The sequence below is a fragment of the Clinocottus analis genome, unplaced genomic scaffold (genome assembly GCF_023055335.1).
Source record: "Clinocottus analis isolate CAN_PGR_092001 unplaced genomic scaffold, fCliAna1.0.p SCAF_5, whole genome shotgun sequence".
Classification (NCBI taxonomy): Eukaryota; Metazoa; Chordata; class Actinopteri; order Perciformes; family Cottidae; genus Clinocottus; species Clinocottus analis.
The window spans coordinates 10,696,152-10,713,491 of record NW_027176207.1 but is presented as its reverse complement, the minus strand read 5'-3'; the positions used below and the strand labels follow the sequence as shown (position 1 = coordinate 10,713,491).

Sequence of the window (17,340 nt, the reverse complement as noted above, 5' to 3'; positions counted from 1 at the left end):
TACAATGTGTGTCTGTATAATATACAGGTGGTTCAAGTAGCCTGTGAGTATTGTGTATTCACTAATGGACATTATTTGATAGTTAATATTGTTTTGATGTGTTAATATTTAGAAAATAAAAGCTAACTAAACAAAAAATCATGATTGAAAGGCCTATTATTTTAGATAATATGAAGACCAATAGGCTATGATGTGACTTTGTGATCTTGCTAAGGAGCGGGCTACTGAATGATGAGCCTGAAATTAAAAGAAAAAAACAAACAAAGATAATGCCTTACATATTTTTAAATGAGGGCAAATGTAGGCAGGCATCTTGTTTGATTATGTTTCCTAATAGATCAAACTAGGCAATTTAAACAAAAATTCACGTTTCAAAGGGAATAAGGAGAAAGACATTTGTTTTCATGTTAAACATTTAGACCATTTAATTAAAACAATGTAGATGACTTGAATCATGAGTTTGAAAGAAAGAGACCAGGGTTCATGTCTTTGACTGCCATATGTTGATGTGTTTAGTATAAATTATAAAGATTTGGTTGAATACTGGAAAAGTATCACGCTTCAATATGAATATTGACATTCACTTAATATTTAATCGTAATTTACTGGCTTGATGAGCACCAGCTCATCTGCAGTTGTTCTAGTTCTAATTTGGATGCTCTCAGCATTGCCGTGAGAAAGACTATTTATAGCTTTTGTAGGAAAAGTTTGAAGGCCAGGTTATGGTTATAAGTATAGCAGAGAAAAGTGCTTTGGGTCAGGTTAAGTTAAGGGGAAACAGACTTTGACACAACACTTGCATTCAAAGTGGATTTATTAAACCTGTTTTAATAAAAACTGCTGAAAGAACAAAAAGACCCATTACACTTAAAGCTTGAATGACTTATTAACCCTTAAAGGTTTGCTCTTACGTTGATCTGTGCCAATTTTAATTTTTTTCACCAGAGCCAGGGCTCTGATTTTGATCTCTTTGGTTTTCAAAGAATAGACAATAGGATTGATGCAGGGTGGGAGGCAAGAGGCCAGCGACAGGCTCAGGACACGCTGGTCTGGGTCAATCTGACGCAGATAAAACCCAAAAGTAAAAATGGTAATGAGAGGAATGTAAAATACAGCAACAAGAATGACATGCTCAATGCAAGTGGCCAAAGCTTTCAGTCGACTGTCTAAAGATTTCATTTTGAACACAGTCACCAGGATAGTCACATAAGACAGAAGAATAAAAGCAAAGGGTCCTACAAGGATCATAACAGTGAGAAAAGAAGCTGCAAACCAGTGCATTGTGTAATCATTACAGGCAAGTCTAAACACAGGTGCATAGTCACAGAAGTAGCTGAACACTCTGACAGAATTGCAAAATGAGAGACGAGTCATGATACCTGTTGTGAATGCTATAACTCCCAAAGCAAAACACCAAGTCAGACTGATAATACAAGACATGCTCCGCAAAGTGTTGACTGAGTTCTGACGCAGAGGGAAACATATTGCAATCAACCTGTCAAAGGCAAGTATAGCAAGCGCAAATGACTCCAAAGGCCCAAAAGAATAGTAGATGAACATTTGTAAAAGACAGAGGTTGAATGGAATAAAGTTGTCCTTAACGAGAAATATCTTAATCATGCTAGGAATAGTGCACGTGTTAAGGACTATATCAATAACTGCAAGGTTGATCACGGCCATAAATTTAGGAGTATGCAAACAGTGATTAAAAGCAATTACATAGATCACCATACTATTGGACAGCACTGTAATCACATAAACAAATGATAGAAAGATGAAGTAGACACTGATGAAGGGAAATGTCTCAAATCCGATGATATAGAAGCCTGGAGGATGAATGATGAGAGAGTCATTTGGAACAGCCCTGAGAAAAGACATAGTTGAACTCCACAGCCTGCATGTGTTGAAAGGCGGCCTCTGGTCCACAATGTTTAAAAGGTCTCCAGTCTGAAAAACAGGACAATCATATTGCATATCTATGAAGAGTAATAGATGAAGTGCACAACTGTCATGTTATTCAGATAAAACACATTTAAACAAAGCAGTATTTGTATAATGCATTCTCAGTAAGTTGAATCACTGATGCGCTCCAAGTCAACAAATGAATCCTACCTGAGTTTCTGTGAAGAAGCGTTCAGTACTAATTTGTGATGCTGTCTCTGAAAGTAGCATGCAGATCTACATGTCTCACTGGTGGACGGTGAAATATATACTGTGCTCTATCAAATGAGACAGACTTATTGTGCAACACCCTATCAGTGAAGTTAGTCCCTTGGAGAGTAGTTTTTCTTTTTTTTTCAAACGTGTACTATATTTAAAACAAATGGTTGATTTGTATTTGATTAATCATTTAAAAATTCATGGAAGCTTGTTAAAATGAAATAGAATGGAATTAAAGAAAATAAAAGAAAATTGGTTATAAATACATGTTGCTTTGACTGTTCTGAATACTCTTTGATTGAGAAAAGATTTTACATTTTAAGACATGTGTAAAAGAATGGCATTTTACTCACTGCTTTAATGTAGCTTTGGTGTGTCTTGTCTGATAATTTCTGGATTTGTGGTAGATATTTGCCATTATTTTTCTCTAAACTATAAGAATGTATCAGTATCAAAATTCATTGCATTGGGAGGGACCTGCTAAATTCTGAAAGGCTCGTTCCCGTGCGGGGCACTTGTGAGCAACAAACTGAACATGGACCAAAGAAGGTGTGGCTTGTCCCTCACAGGGACCCTTACTACTGAACAAACTGTTTATGTTGTTCCCTGATAAAAGACAAATGTTCATTAAAAAAAAGAAAACTGATTTTAAAACTGTTGTTAACTTGTTGTTTCTCCAGAGTGCCTGTTATATTGTTCTGATGACATTACTTTAAAAAAAAAAAAAAGAAGCACAATACACTAGTTTTTACTTCATTATTGAATTTGGCGCATGATGTGATTAATCAAAGTTAATCGTATAATTAAATCATGCGATTATTCAGTTGCAGTTTTTTTTTTCAATTTTTGTTCATGATAATGGAAATTGTATGGAAAATCAGATATGAGACGACCTTACAGTTACACTGTTATTATTATTTATTCTGGACACAACTAGACAAAACAAATGTGTTGGATATGTTCAATGATTTCTAATCTGAGCAAACACAAATTCATACATTTGTATTTCATTTTAGAAAATTATATAATCATAATAATAATATCAAAACTTTGTGTCAAAGTGGAAGAGGCTGATTTTTATTTGTATTTTACTGAACCCAAATGCTGCATAAGATAATATTCTCCTATATCTTCAAAGACCTCCACAACAACTTCACTACAAATCACTGGATGATTTGACACGCTATGTTCATCTTCAGGAAAGAGGAGGCAGGAGGTTAAAGAACTTTTTGAACATTGTGTGAACTGTTTTAGTACAAAGTGATTTAACAGTGACAAATACATTTAATGACTCTTCTATTGCACAATGTTTCCAGGGGATACATTTAAAATGAAAAAGGCTGTGGTGAGACAAAGTAAAATAGTTCTAATGAGCCTAGTTTGTGTTGCAATCACCAGAGAATGTTGGTTAATGACCTGACCTTGAACAAACAAACCTTTTACTGTACACACTTCAGACTAATTAATCTCAGTTGCACCTATTAGCAATAAAGACAATTAAAAGTGAAGAGGAAGTCGTGTGAAGCTGTCATTTAATTGAACTTACACCTGCCGCAAGAGAAATGCCAGAAGTAATTTCCCTGACACGGCACAAGTGTCCTCTGACTATCTACATTTCATCTAATACATGTTTTGTGGTGGAACTTAAGAGTTTCCTCGTGAGAATCAACAGTACTTTGAGCAAGTTAGTCTTTTAACAATTCAATTCAAATAAGATATAAAAGAATATAACAAGGTTACATGTCAATCGCACATGAGCTACAGACAGGAGTCGCAGTACATTCAGCTGGATGGTTCAGAACGTTCTTCCTCCTCCAGTGAAGAGGCAGAAGACTCTGGCATCGTACGCCGTGAATAGTCAACTTATATCCTCCAGAGAAGCCCCCCTTCTCTGTCATCTGTCATTGATGAAACAAGGAATAGAGACACACGCGAAACAGTTTACCTTGAAAGGAGCACAGGTCACGTGAAAGTAAATACTTTGTCTCTTCATTCCTCTCAGACTATTGACCCAAATTGGACACTGATATCCATTACACATCTGGCACATATCAGTTTCTAAGCTATATGTTTTCCTTAAGAATACACATGTGATTTATTTAGTTTCAGCTCTAATCAAATAGTTCTGCTGTGTTTTATAAATTGTTGGCTTTTTTTTAAAGGACATTAACTTCCATTTAGGCTTTAAATTCAATTTACATTCATTGTTAGCATTTTAAGCAAATTTCTTCTTGTGACTGTTTACTGCTAAAGCCAGGTTTAAATTAAGTGAACTTGTTTTGAAAAACTAACAACATAACATATGATATATATATATATATATATATATATATATAGGCTTATCGTTTTTTCAATGTTCACCGATTAGCAGTTTGATCCCAGGCTCCGTCAGGCCGGGTCCTTGAGCAAGACACTTAACCCTAAATTGCTCCCGTAGCTGCGTCTACGGTGTATGAATGTAGCTCCTCTCATCAGTGTCTGAATGATTCCTATGTAAAGCGTCTTTGAGTATTCAGAAAAGCGCTACATAAAATCAAAGTATTATTATTATGAATGAGTAGGGTAAGAATGTTACCCCCCATCTGGCTTGAAAGAAACTGCAACCTTCTCATGAACACGTTCACCGGGCCGTTCAAGTGCAAAGAGGCCCTTGCCTTGCTGTTTGCTATTTAGATAATTAATTAATGTCACAACTCGGCTCTGAGGCCTTGACAAATGTGAGAAAGGACACAGTGGACGACAGTGAATTTGAAGGTGTTAATTATAATCAAGTAAAGAAAAGACTACAACTGTGAAGTGTGTCAGTCAGAAACATCAGTAATGTAAATGTGAATGCGTGAGCATGAAGTGTGGGGTGTTTTCAGGGAGAACAAAGGAAGACCAAACCAAGACATTACCGGGCTTTAGCTGGCAGGGATGAGTCCATGCGATCCGGACAGAGACTAAATAACACAAAATCTAACTATAGAAACTATATAATACTGGAGTCAGTCTTTTATTCCCAAGGTGCTCCAGGACCAGATGCTCTGCATCCAGTAATCTGCCACATCAACGTTCCTGTGACACTTAAAGGGACAGATAATTACTCTTGTACTGTGTGATAGGCAGGTGCTGTCACATCTCCCCCTTAATGACGGTGTCCCAGGGGATCACCCGGCATCCTACCAACCCACCGGAGCAACATTACTCAAACTGGAAGAAATAGCGACAATTATATACAATTTTGTAAAGAAAACCCTTCCAGAAGCTCCCCTTCCACATCATCAGCAACTCCTCACCTGAGAAGCCAATTAAGAAGATGGACACAATTAGAACAGGTAAATAAATCAATGCAACATGGTCAGACGTGACTAATCAATGCACAGGTGTGTAATAACACTCCAGGCTTAACTTTGTTCAATGTAAATTGTTTACACATTCTTGTACATGAAGAGACTATATAAGCAAATTTAGCGTCCCTCTTTTTGTTCTACACACATATGTTCTTAGATCTAGGTTGTGGCCAGTGCCTTGTATTTCTCCATTGTCTGCTGGGGGAGCAGCATTGGAGCCGGTGACACCAACATACTTAACAAACTGGTTAAGAAGGAACAGGTGGTGGAGAGGAGGACTCTGAAGAAACTATTGTCTATATTGAACAACCCGGACCACCCTCTGCACCACCTACTGCAAAGTCAGCGGAGCACTTTCTCCAAAATATTCATCCAGCTCCGTTGCCACAAGAACCGATGCAGGAAAACATTCCTGCCAACAGCAATAAGACTGTACAACAAATCACCTCTGGCCAGATCCTCTGTGGACTAATTTTAACTGTACACATTCACATTTACATTTATGTTGATTTACACTTCTCTCACTTCATAAACACTACACATACTTTGCATTTTGCACAATCTGTCTAAACTTAATTAATGTCCTTAAATACACACTGCACAGATGTTTGTATTTTATTGTGTATACATATTTTACATATTTTGCACATTTTACACACTCTGTTTACATTTAATTTCCTTAATACACACTACAGTTATTTGTACACTATTGTGTATATATGTTTTACATGTATTATTTTTTAAATGTTGTATGTATATCTGACATCCCTGTTGTTATTTTATTTTGTGTGTTTATTCCATTTGGAGTCTGTAAAGTGTTGGGCACAACTATGACAACAAAATTCCCCTTGGGATTAATAAAGTACATATCAATCTATCTATCTATCTATCTATCTATCTATCTATCTATCTATCTATCTATCTATCTATCTATCTATCTATCTATCTATCTATCTATAACTCTGTCTATCTATATTGACTTACTTAACTATAACCTTAGCCTTTAACAATACATTTCAATTCTCAATCTTCATCTTAAACTGAAGCTTAATTCCAACATTGACCCAAAATGTACTAAAACTAAAAGTGGAAACCTTTGAAGAAGCCTTAATGTCCTCAAGCCCGTGTCTGTGTTCACTTCTATCCCACCAATTCTGTCATCCAGTACAGAGAAGAAACAAACAGCGTTACTTCCCTTAACCCCCATTACTATCCAACTACAGACAGTAACCGCCCTTCATTAAATTTCATCCCTAGAGGAACTCCTTCTTGGCTCAGGTCACTGCCGCTTCCTTCAGTAGCAGTTCTGAGAGAGACGGGGTACAGGGGTGAGGTGTTGGGGGCAATCACCTTCCCTCATTGTTTCATTCACTTTCCCTGAACAACAAAATGTTTGACATGTACAATCAATAGTATTTCCTGAGGGTGCTTTTATCATCAAACAGGGCACAGTGCTTCCTGCCTCTTTAACTCCTGGGAACCCTGCTAATGAGCTCTATTTGTGATGTCATTACCAAATGAAGTTGCTTAATGACTCTGCCTGTAACAAACAAACCTTTTATTATTCAGACTTAAGCCTAATTAACCTCATCTGTATCTATTAGAATATTTTGCACTATTGCAATTAAAATGTGCGTGTAATAGGAATGGTACAGTGATATTAATGGGTTTGTAGTGATCTTGAAAAGCTCATGTTTAAACCCCCTAATTGTCTAATAGTCACCTCTTTTCTGGGCGGTAGAAGTTAGGCATTCAAGCTCAGCCCGTAGCAGCTGCTGATGCCTTTTCGGAAGTAGCCTTTCTTAGTATTGGAAGTGTGGTAAAAGTTTCAATAAACTTTGGATTTGACATTTTTTACTGTGCAATCACCAAAAGGAACATAAAAATAGGTTGAATGCTCACAAGACATCTCAAAGTTACTTGAAAAAGTAACTTTGAGATTTAAATAATAATGCTTCTAAATAACTTTAAAAATATGAAAGGCCACCAGTCATGATGTCCTTGGTAACCTCAATCACTCAATTAATGTACTATCCAATGTTGGGTATTTAAGGCCAGGTGTAACATGAGCTTTGCAGAAATGTCACTTCAAAACAGTGACGTGGGAGAAAAATAGTGAAATATAAGGAGCACCAGCATGAATCTCTACACTACTTAATGTGATTTTAGGAAGCCACCTCATATCCAAATGTTTGTGTGGTCACCATTAGAGTAGACAAATGCAAAGCAGGTGGCTTGCTGAGTTACTGAGGGATGATAATTAGAAATGCACTTTTTCTTTCCCAATACTGATTTTCTTTTACCGAGTCCCAATACAATGCTCTCTTTTTGCAAATTAAAAATGTGTGGACCTCATTGGGGTTGTTTTTATGTGGGGGAATCTAAGGCAGAGGTTGCTATAAACAGAGTTGCCCGATATTATTATTGGATTAGACACAACTGGTTGATACCTGATCTGCTCAATAAGGTCAGTCGAGGAACGACCGGCACTATACAACTGAAACTTAAAAAAATATGGTGTCTCCCTGTTATTAAAGCAGTTTGGCCGTCTAACAGTGAAATATAGTGCTTAAAAGAATTGTGCACGGTCACCACAAAGGTCTTAAAACATCCAATCATGAAAAACGGGTGAGTCAGTGTCAAAGCAATAAGGAAACTTTGAAAATAGGAAAAGTTAGAGATAAGGTCCGGCCAAGAGCCCAACATGATCCATGAGAACAAAGACGATAAGAGACATCTTTATGTAGTGCAGAATACAAACTACAAATATTATAAATTATGAATACACAATAGAAAGTTAAAAGTTAAGAGGGGGCTACTAAACTGTTACACTAATATGTTTTTCACAAGTTAGTAGGAGTCATGTATAAACTATACAAAGTGTTTTATACTATACTGTACTGAACTGCAGTTTTTAAACCACTTTCTGTTTACATAACATAATAAATTATTGACAATATTTTTTATTATTTACAGAGTCCTGTAACATTAAACATTCATATTATGGGGGTTTAAAGAAGGGCGGCCTATCTGTCATTTTTTGGTGGTCTGTTTTGAATTGAAGTGTCAGGTTTTCTCAAGATGTAATTTTAATGAATGACGAAAGAGATTAATTAGGCAAACAGTTCAATGGAGGGTTGTTTGTTTACAGGCAAGGTCATTACATTGTTCCCCAGTGATGCCATCCCAACTGGGATTCATTACAGAGACCCTTCGAGGCACGATGCTTTTGTCTTAGGTCATCATGTCCTTTTTGATGATAAAATGAAGTAGGAGTTGTAAATTTCAAGTTTAATCTCATAAAAGTGTCAAACTGCCGGACAAGACTGAATATAAGTACTAACTTTATTGTATGGTCAAGTCAATCCATGTTAGAATAGTACATTGACCTTGTAATGCAATAACCCATGACAAACTGTGTTTTGATGATTTGCACCAGGAGTGCGTTCATGAGGCTCAGCCTGGCTGTGATTTATAAAGGTTATTAGGTAACTATACATAACTGGATTACAGGATCTTGATAAGGCAAGAACAAGAAACTCTTCTTGAATTGATATAAGCAGGGTGCTCTAGTAGTGGATTTAGAGTTTCAAGACTTATAGCGCAGGTCTTTGTGAAACAGTTTGTCACGGGCTGATGACTCATTGTCAAAATGTAACGTTTTACCCCAAATCCCTAACTTTTTTTTTAATGTGAGAATTGTATTTTAACATACTGCTGTTAACAAGTCATAGGCATACCTGATTTATTGCTGCACCTAAACGGCCTAATCTACATTTCTTTTATCCAGGCATTGATTTATGATTCTGTTCACTGCAAAGTAGTGGATATAAATGAGCACTTGAGCGTGAAATTGATGTTTGAAATGTAACTACTATATATTTACTTTCTCTGGGTACATGGCAGCTGTGTAAGCTCCAGTCATTATTTACCAATCGACATCAACTCCTCTAAAAGCATGTCCAGTGTACCTTGAAACGCTAAGATATGGACTGCTGCAATTGTTTGATTAACTTCAAGATTGCAAAAAAAAGCTAGTAGTACCAAGAAGTGACACTCCAAACTTAACATCTATCACCCAAAAATGACATGTATATAAAGGGATTTTCCCCTCAATGTTTGCATTTATGACACGTATGATGTAAATCCATATAAATCATTCAGAGAGGTGCCCTCAGAAAAATCACAGAGGATCACAAATAAAAACAATTTACTTTTTAGACTTCCGCCTAATTAATCTAATTTGCCTCTATCACAAAGCACTGAACTCCCTATAAAACTCGCAATTAAAATCCTATCCCAAATAATGAGTATTGTATCGTGTTGTATAAGTTAATACAAGCCAACTATTGTCCGTTTTAATGGGTCCTCGTCCCTCCACTGCTTTGAAGAGAGAAGGCTTAGAAGAGACAAGGCTTAGAAAGACCGTGACGGTCCGCCACTGATAGAAGTGTTCAAAGTTAGAAAAAAGAATTTGGAATAAATCAACACATTTTATTGTTAAAAAGTGGACGGCCAAAAAGACAGGCAGGGGTAGCAGTTGTCTGATTTTAATGGTTGGTGCAAAAAGTCAGTCTGCAGGGATGTTATGTGAGTATGAGAATAACATGAAACTGTGGCTTTACAGGACTTTGATTTTTAAAATATAAATATACAGAGACAGAGAATGAATGGTTAAAGTGTACTGTAACATGTTTTTGCTTCATATTTAAATTAAGGTTGTAAAAGTTGGCTGGAGATCGTACTGAGAGGAGAGAGCTCTTCAAATATTCAGAAAGTGACGGACAGGTTGTCAAGCAGATGCTCTTTTCTCTGAGGTAACGGTTCAATGTGACCGCTCAGAGGATCTGCAACTTCTCAAGCGAAGGACAACATGAAATATTCAAACTGCTGAGACTGCAATTATTTTATAGCCATCTCAACGTGAGGCAGTCTGTTTCATGCTCGTCCTGCTTAAACAGGCTCGCTGGCAGCTAATTAGCTACTGTAAATGCTGCTGTAATTGAAGGGAGTGAGATTTAATGAGCACCAAACGTTTAGTAATTAGACTGAATATTTGTCGTCAGGTATTTCTCTGATTTATTCTCACTTTTACAAATGCTTCAGTGATTCAAAAATAATGTATTTAAATATGTGTGTGTTACTGTAATTAGAGCCACAGTGGTGTGCTTGTGTCACATGTGCCACAAATTAGGTAATGATTTGGGTGAGAATTGAAGAGCTGCTTGTCCGATATATAGAGTAGAATTATGTCTAAAAACATAGAATGTTGTGTTTTCTTATTGTGAAAGCCAAATTGATATTTTTCTCATCAGATTAGATATGAATTTCTGACCGGTATTCATGTAGAAAATGACTGCATTGTAACTTGAATGTTCTGAAATAAGGTGGACGTACATCAATACACATCTGCATGCAATGTCTCGTCTCGTGTTTGTACCTTCATTGCTGGTTTCAAGATATCATTCAAAGATTGTTTTTTTTTTTTTTAAATATGGACTATTCCGTTACTAAAATTGGCTGCTGAGCATGGCTTAGTAAATCATCAATAACTCTACACTATAGACATCTCATTTATACGAATATTGATGGAGTGATTTCAGCTTATATTTACTTGTCCTTGAGAGACTAAACGCTTAATTAGTGTCTCTTAGCTGTGATGCAGCTGTGAGGTAGCTGTTGATTATTCAATATTCAGTACCATAAACTTTGTTTGACACTTTCCATAAAAAGACAGCGCCATAAGGTCATCAGCAAGTATGTCTGTTATTCATTATAGAAGCAGCTATGATTGGAGTTAGTCAGCTTTTTTTGGCTCTCATTTTAATAGCTGCCACGGTGCCAATGTTATATCTTGTGCATCAGCGTCACCTTTTCATTGGTAGTACTCAAGACCTTGTCTTGGTCTCAGACTCTCAGAGTCTCGTATTTCAAGACCAGTCAAGATCACAACTGCGAGGATATAAGTGAGGTCTAGTCTTGGTTTTGACTAGTCTCACCCTGCCTTGATCTTAATGTTGTTTTAGTCTCATCTCCTCAAATTGCTAGTCAAGACTTGGTCTTGGTTTAAGTGGCCTTGACTGCAACACTGCAGGGAGGTGAAGGATGAACTGGATCCTTGTTAACCAAGTTATCTATCAAAAGGGGCACCTTGCCGGAAAGAACTTGGTCAGAATTACCGTGTGAAATCTTAGCAATTGATGTGTGCCTTACAGTCATGGATTAAGGTCAAAACTCTCTCTCTCAGAAGCTCATATGCTTCTGCTTATAAATTGACAGGCAAGTCAACGGGTTTAATACGTGTATCCATCTGAGATACCTCGACAGCTTGTTCAGACCGAATCTGTCCTCGCGGTCAAAGGCCAATCGACCAGCCGGCTGCGTTCATCCACCGTCCAGGATGAATCAAAACTCAAAGGCAGGACTGCAGGCATCCTCTTTAAAACCTGATGTGGTTCTGATGAAAACCCACAACCTTTCAGCTTAGAGACCAGACAAAAGTTCACAATATCACACTTCAGAATATTGGTTCCCATGGTTTGTAATTACACTGCATAGTAGCCAGAAAATGGAAATATCGATTGGAGTAGTCCAGATGTCAAATGAGATTGATTATTCCATCATTTTCTGTCTCGTACAATACTTTTATGGACGTCTCTGTTGGATTCCATACTAATCTGTTCTTAGTATGTGTGAGCTTATGCTGCATGATTTAAGTCAACAAAATAATATGAAGAAATGCCAAATGTTAAATATTCCCTGAGGGTGAATTTATCATCAAACAGGGCACAGTAACCCCAAACAAAAGGATTCACTCCTGCCTCTGACTCCTGGGAGTCTCTCTAATGAGCTCCAATTATGACGGCGTTAGCACTGAATGCCGGTTAATGACCTTGTTTAAAACAAACAACCACACTTTTTATTGTTCAAATTTAAGCTTAATTAATCTCATAAGGACTATGAGCTTCAAGCATGCCCTCAATTATATGGAAAAAAACGTGAAGGGAATGTGTGGGGGTGCACGCTTATAATGAGCTATAAATGATGGTCTTGAAAGCTGACATTTAATTGAAATTATATTGTGACACGATAAACCCTTCTCTGACAGATATTCAAAGCAGTATGTTTTAAAAAAAAAAAGTCATGGTTGACTTCCCTTTGTCTCTCCCTCTTTGGGGGAGTCCTCGTCCCCAACTTTAATTCCTATCCTCAGAAATCTGAAGCCTAATCATCAGAGGACCTCTGAGAGATCATCAGAGATCTTCAAGGACAGAGAAAGTGAACAATGAAAGACATTAGAAGAGCATATTAACCCAGAATGCATTTTAATCTTTTATTGTGTCCTTTGTGATGTGGACTATCACTTGATATTCAAGCATAGGACTAGGATTTGAACATTTTTTAAACTCGCAGTACCGAGATGCCAAAGAAATTCAGTTTGCGGTAATTTCACATTAAATAGTTTGTCCACCAGAGAGCGCTGCTCAATATGTATCTTGATCACAATTAATAGAAAAGAAACGTCATCAAGATTGTTTGTTTGTGTTATGTGTTTGGTTTAAAGAAATTTACTTACAGCCCATATTTTTAAACGTCCAATTTTAGATATCATTAAAAGTGAAGAGATGAGAAATAAAAACAGTGTCATACAAATGTCCTTGTACACCATGAGGAGTCCTCCACTTTTTTCGTTCACATTAACAGCTGTTGCCTCCTTCTTTATGAGAACATTTCTGCAAAAAACAAATCAGAAATGCAATATGTTTCTGTTTGCTGTGGCTGTGTGCTAAAGATTTGGACATCATGAAGACTTCCACCTAATTTCTAACCAGATTCAACGCTCAACCTCCTCCTCCCCGCAGAGACACCTCTGTTTCTCCTCTCCCACAATGACAAAATCCATGCTTTAGCTTCAAAAGGCAGACGGGGCACATCCAGCAATCACTAACTAACATGTCACATCACAAACTTTTCACATTTAACTAGTGCATATATTCAATATTCAATCAGCGGTTGATGGGCTGTGAGACATCATAGAGAAAGTGTTACTACGGAAGAAAGATGGAGGCCATTTAAAAAGTTGCCTGAAGTTTAAATGCTCAGATATGAATAAATTATCTGATAGCAGCATCTGTTCAAAAATGAAGATGATAGTTTCCATTTTAGACATCTCCCCTAGTTTGCAGTCGTGCTTTGGCCATTCCCACAAAGAGCAAGGAGATGAGTCATCGCTCTGCATAAGTCAAGGACGTTTGGTGTCTGGACGACACAAACTCTAATGAATCTTTTCGCTACTTCCCTTTTCTTTATCTGTCTTTTTCCGTTCTTCCTTTTTCACTGGGCTCAGCTTAAACCCCGTCCCTGCAACCTTTACAAAGTCACTCAACTGGATAAAGTAATTTACCTGGATGAAGGGGAGCGAGAGGGGGGGATAGGCAGAGAAAGGGAGGGTGTGTCGTGTAGGGCTGAGAGCAAGTCTTTTACAAACACTTTTTTTTTTAAGGAGACTGTAGCAAGATTGCAGAGGAACAAAGAATGGAGCAATGACAAGGGAAGTGCAGAGGTGATGCCTGAATGCTTTCAAAACACAAATTCCATCGTTTTAAACCAGCAACAGAACACTGTGTTGTCTCTACCTCTGTATTTGTGTCCCAGGATCCGAAACAAAGAGGAAAAAAAGGTGATAAAGAGGGAGGTGGTGTCGTGGTTACCACTGTGGCCTCACACCAATAGGGCTCTGAGTTTGAACCCGCTGGCCAGCCTCCTGTGTGGAACATGTATGTGTCAGCATGTCACTAAGATGATGACCATCATACACATTATATCAACGTATTGGCATTTTTTTTACTGTACAGTTGTTTGCATGCTGATGTTAGTATTTAACACACACACTCACACACACACACACACACACACACACACACAAACTACATATGTCTCACTCTCAGTCATATGTATTTTATTTGATGTTCATTCATTTTTCTTCAAGCATCCTTGTAGGGCGATACCTTGAATCTTGGGTTTTCTTCACACCCTCACACACAAGAGAGGGTTTGAGTTTGGTTCCTTTATTGATTAATCTGGTTTTGATAATCTATCTATTTCTCTGTCTGTCTGTCTGTCTGTCTGTCTGTCTGTCTCTCTATCTCTCTATCTCTCTATCTATCTATCTATCTATCTATCTATCTATCTATCTATCTATCTATCTATCTATCTATCTATCTATCTATACATCTATCTATCTATCTATACATCTATCTATATCATTTCCATTTATTCAATTGTTTATTTACAAACCTCTAATACTAAATAGGTTTTACATGGAGGGAACAGAAATGCCTATTTATAACCAGCCTTCTGTTTCAAAATGATCTATTTATTAACAACAAATCATTCCTCGCCTCGTTGTCTTGAATCTGGTGTATTAATCACGTTCATTATGATTTACAGAAGAGTGAAAGCAGAGGAATTCAGACTGATTCGTCAGCCACATTCATTAACTCTTACATTATAATGCTAAATATGAAGCACATCAAAATCAAAAGTCAGAAAAATATGTTTGGCGTTTTCAGTGCCATCTATTTTTTGCCTAACGTGTGTCAGTTGGACTCTGTTCAATGACTTAAATGAATATTCTCACACACACATTTCTACTCTCCTGCTGTTTTCCAGCTTTTCATGTTTGACCTTTAGTTAAGAGGGTTGATGAGCTGCGTGCAGAGAGATACGGACTTCACGCGTTGATCGTGATTCTTCATGGTTTATTTGTCACACAGCTGAAGAGATCAACACTGTCATGCCTTTCTGTTCTACTGTACTGCTCAAGCAGCAGAGCTTTATACCAGCCGTGAACTATGTGGTGCTTTAAAAAGAAGCAGGTGAGATAGTCAAGGTCTTTTCTGGTGAGCAGAAATGCTGACAATGTGACATCTTACTGTAGTTCAATGAAACTCACTCAAAACATTACATCACATGGAGCCGATGCACTCATTCACACCTGTGTGTAGCAATTTTACAAACACTTAAAGAATATGAGTTGGAAACACTTCCTGTGTTTAATATATGGCATAGTGCTGCATGAAGTCAACATTTCCTGACAGTGATAATAAAATGCACTGACGTAAAGAACATTGCTAACTCGCCATTTTTTATTTGACCTTTTATTTATGTTTTGGTTGGCTATGCCTATACAACAAGCCACATGCATGGGTAGATTCTGTCTCTTCTGCCACTTCATGGATAAACTGACCTCGTGGCAAATGATACACATGTGTGATTATCAGAGATCAAAGGCTTCTTAGAAAGCCCAGGTTGGTAATTTACTCCGTATTCTTCATGACATATGACAGTTTAATCGAGCATCACCTGCTTGCCCTTACATAGCACTCACCAGCTTCCTTGCTTCATCTTTGCCTAGTCTCCTTCTCTTCCGCTTTTTTCTCTCACCTTTTGCAATATGCACTCCCTCAGATTAGAAACATAAACACCTTGTTCTTCCGGTGGGGTCTCTTGAATGTAAGACATTTGTTTGCAACAATTTGCGAAGGGCTGCAGTTTTAAAAAATGACAGTGATTCACAATTTCATTCCAGTTTATCAACTCAGAAGTTATGTGTATAGCTTTACTGTATTAGTCACTTCGTTGATAAGATCAAAAATACTAAGCTAGTCTGACAAGCTGACTGTGCAAGTTAACATGATGCATGACAAGCATTCCACTATTGAGGAGATACAATATGTACAATAGTGCCTGGAAGAGTAAATAGGCATTTGTGCAAGATGAACACTTACTATATTAGTCTTTTAAAGTCATGTAACTTTGTTTGGCTCTGTGCATATCTCAGTGTGAGAGGAATGTCACATGCAGTTCATTGGCCAACTGCTGAAAAAGATGAAACTGTTTGTAAAAACGATTGATTCTATTGATTTGGATTGTCACAGGGCACTGCCAGGGAAACGTGGCCTCTCATGCCCTCTCACTCACACGGCATTGGCCGGATGTTTCAGTACAGGTTAAACAGCCACGTTGGCCAGCCTCGGGTCTGAGTCCTGCTCGTAGCGGTAATGGTAGACCTCCATCTGGTCCCGGCACGCATCTCTGATGTTGTTAAGCCACCGTTTGATGCCTCCCCGGTTGAGATACAGCACCATTAGAAACACCACCCCTATCAGAGCCAATACTAAACCAAGGAACACGTATGAAACCGCCTCAAGGTTCTCGTTCATGCAATTCACGTCCTCTTCCCGGAGCTTCTCCACGGGTATCCCCCGCTTTGCCTCCGGCTCGATGCACAGGAGACGCCCTGCATCCGGGCACTGGGATGAGTTCTTCAACCAGTAGTAAAACGCCTCAAGTTCACAGTTGCACCGAAACGGGTTTAACGCCAAGTAAACTCGAATGCGCGTCTGCTGGTACAACATGGATACATTTCTTCCTCCTATGCTCTCTATTGAGTTATTTATCAGCACTAACGCGTGGAGATTATGCATATCTAATCGCAACAGGGGAATTGACTTCAGCATGTTTCCCGCTAACTCCAGTCTGTGGAGGTTGCGCAAACTCTGTGTGTTGAGAGCGCTTGAGAGCTGCTCTGTGGCTGGAGGTAAAATAGAGTGATTTAGGTAAAGAGAGCGGAGCTCCAGTAACCCGTGGAAAGCCCTGGCTGAGATGTACTCCAGCTGGTTGTGGCTTAGATCCAGCAAATGCAATCGGGGGAGTCCCAGGAAGGCGTAAGGTTCAATAGCCTGTATCCCGTTATAGGACAGCGAGAGTGTGGTCATTTGCAACTCCGTCCCGTTGCTCATGAACGCACCGCGCTGTAAAGTTGAAATGTTTCTCCCCTTGAGTA

General features: G+C 38.1%; 2 protein-coding genes across 2 annotated transcripts in view; both read right to left on the bottom strand.

Annotated features, from left to right (window-relative positions):
* Window positions 1–867: 867 nt before the first annotated feature.
* LOC137802631 (olfactory receptor 2AT4-like) lies at window positions 868–1,878 on the bottom strand. The gene has a single exon (XM_068600652.1). It carries the CDS (start codon window positions 1,876–1,878, stop codon window positions 868–870), a length of 1,011 nt encoding a protein of 336 aa, XP_068456753.1.
* Window positions 1,879–15,400: 13,522 nt separating this feature from the next.
* tpbgl (trophoblast glycoprotein like) overlaps window positions 15,401–17,340 on the bottom strand; it is a 2,178-nt gene continuing 238 nt past the window's right edge. The window contains exon 1 of the mRNA XM_068601221.1: window positions 15,401–17,340. This exon is cut by the window's right edge and continues 238 nt beyond it. Within this exon, the coding sequence (XP_068457322.1) occupies window positions 16,505–17,340 (836 nt within the window). The 3' untranslated portion in view covers window positions 15,401–16,504.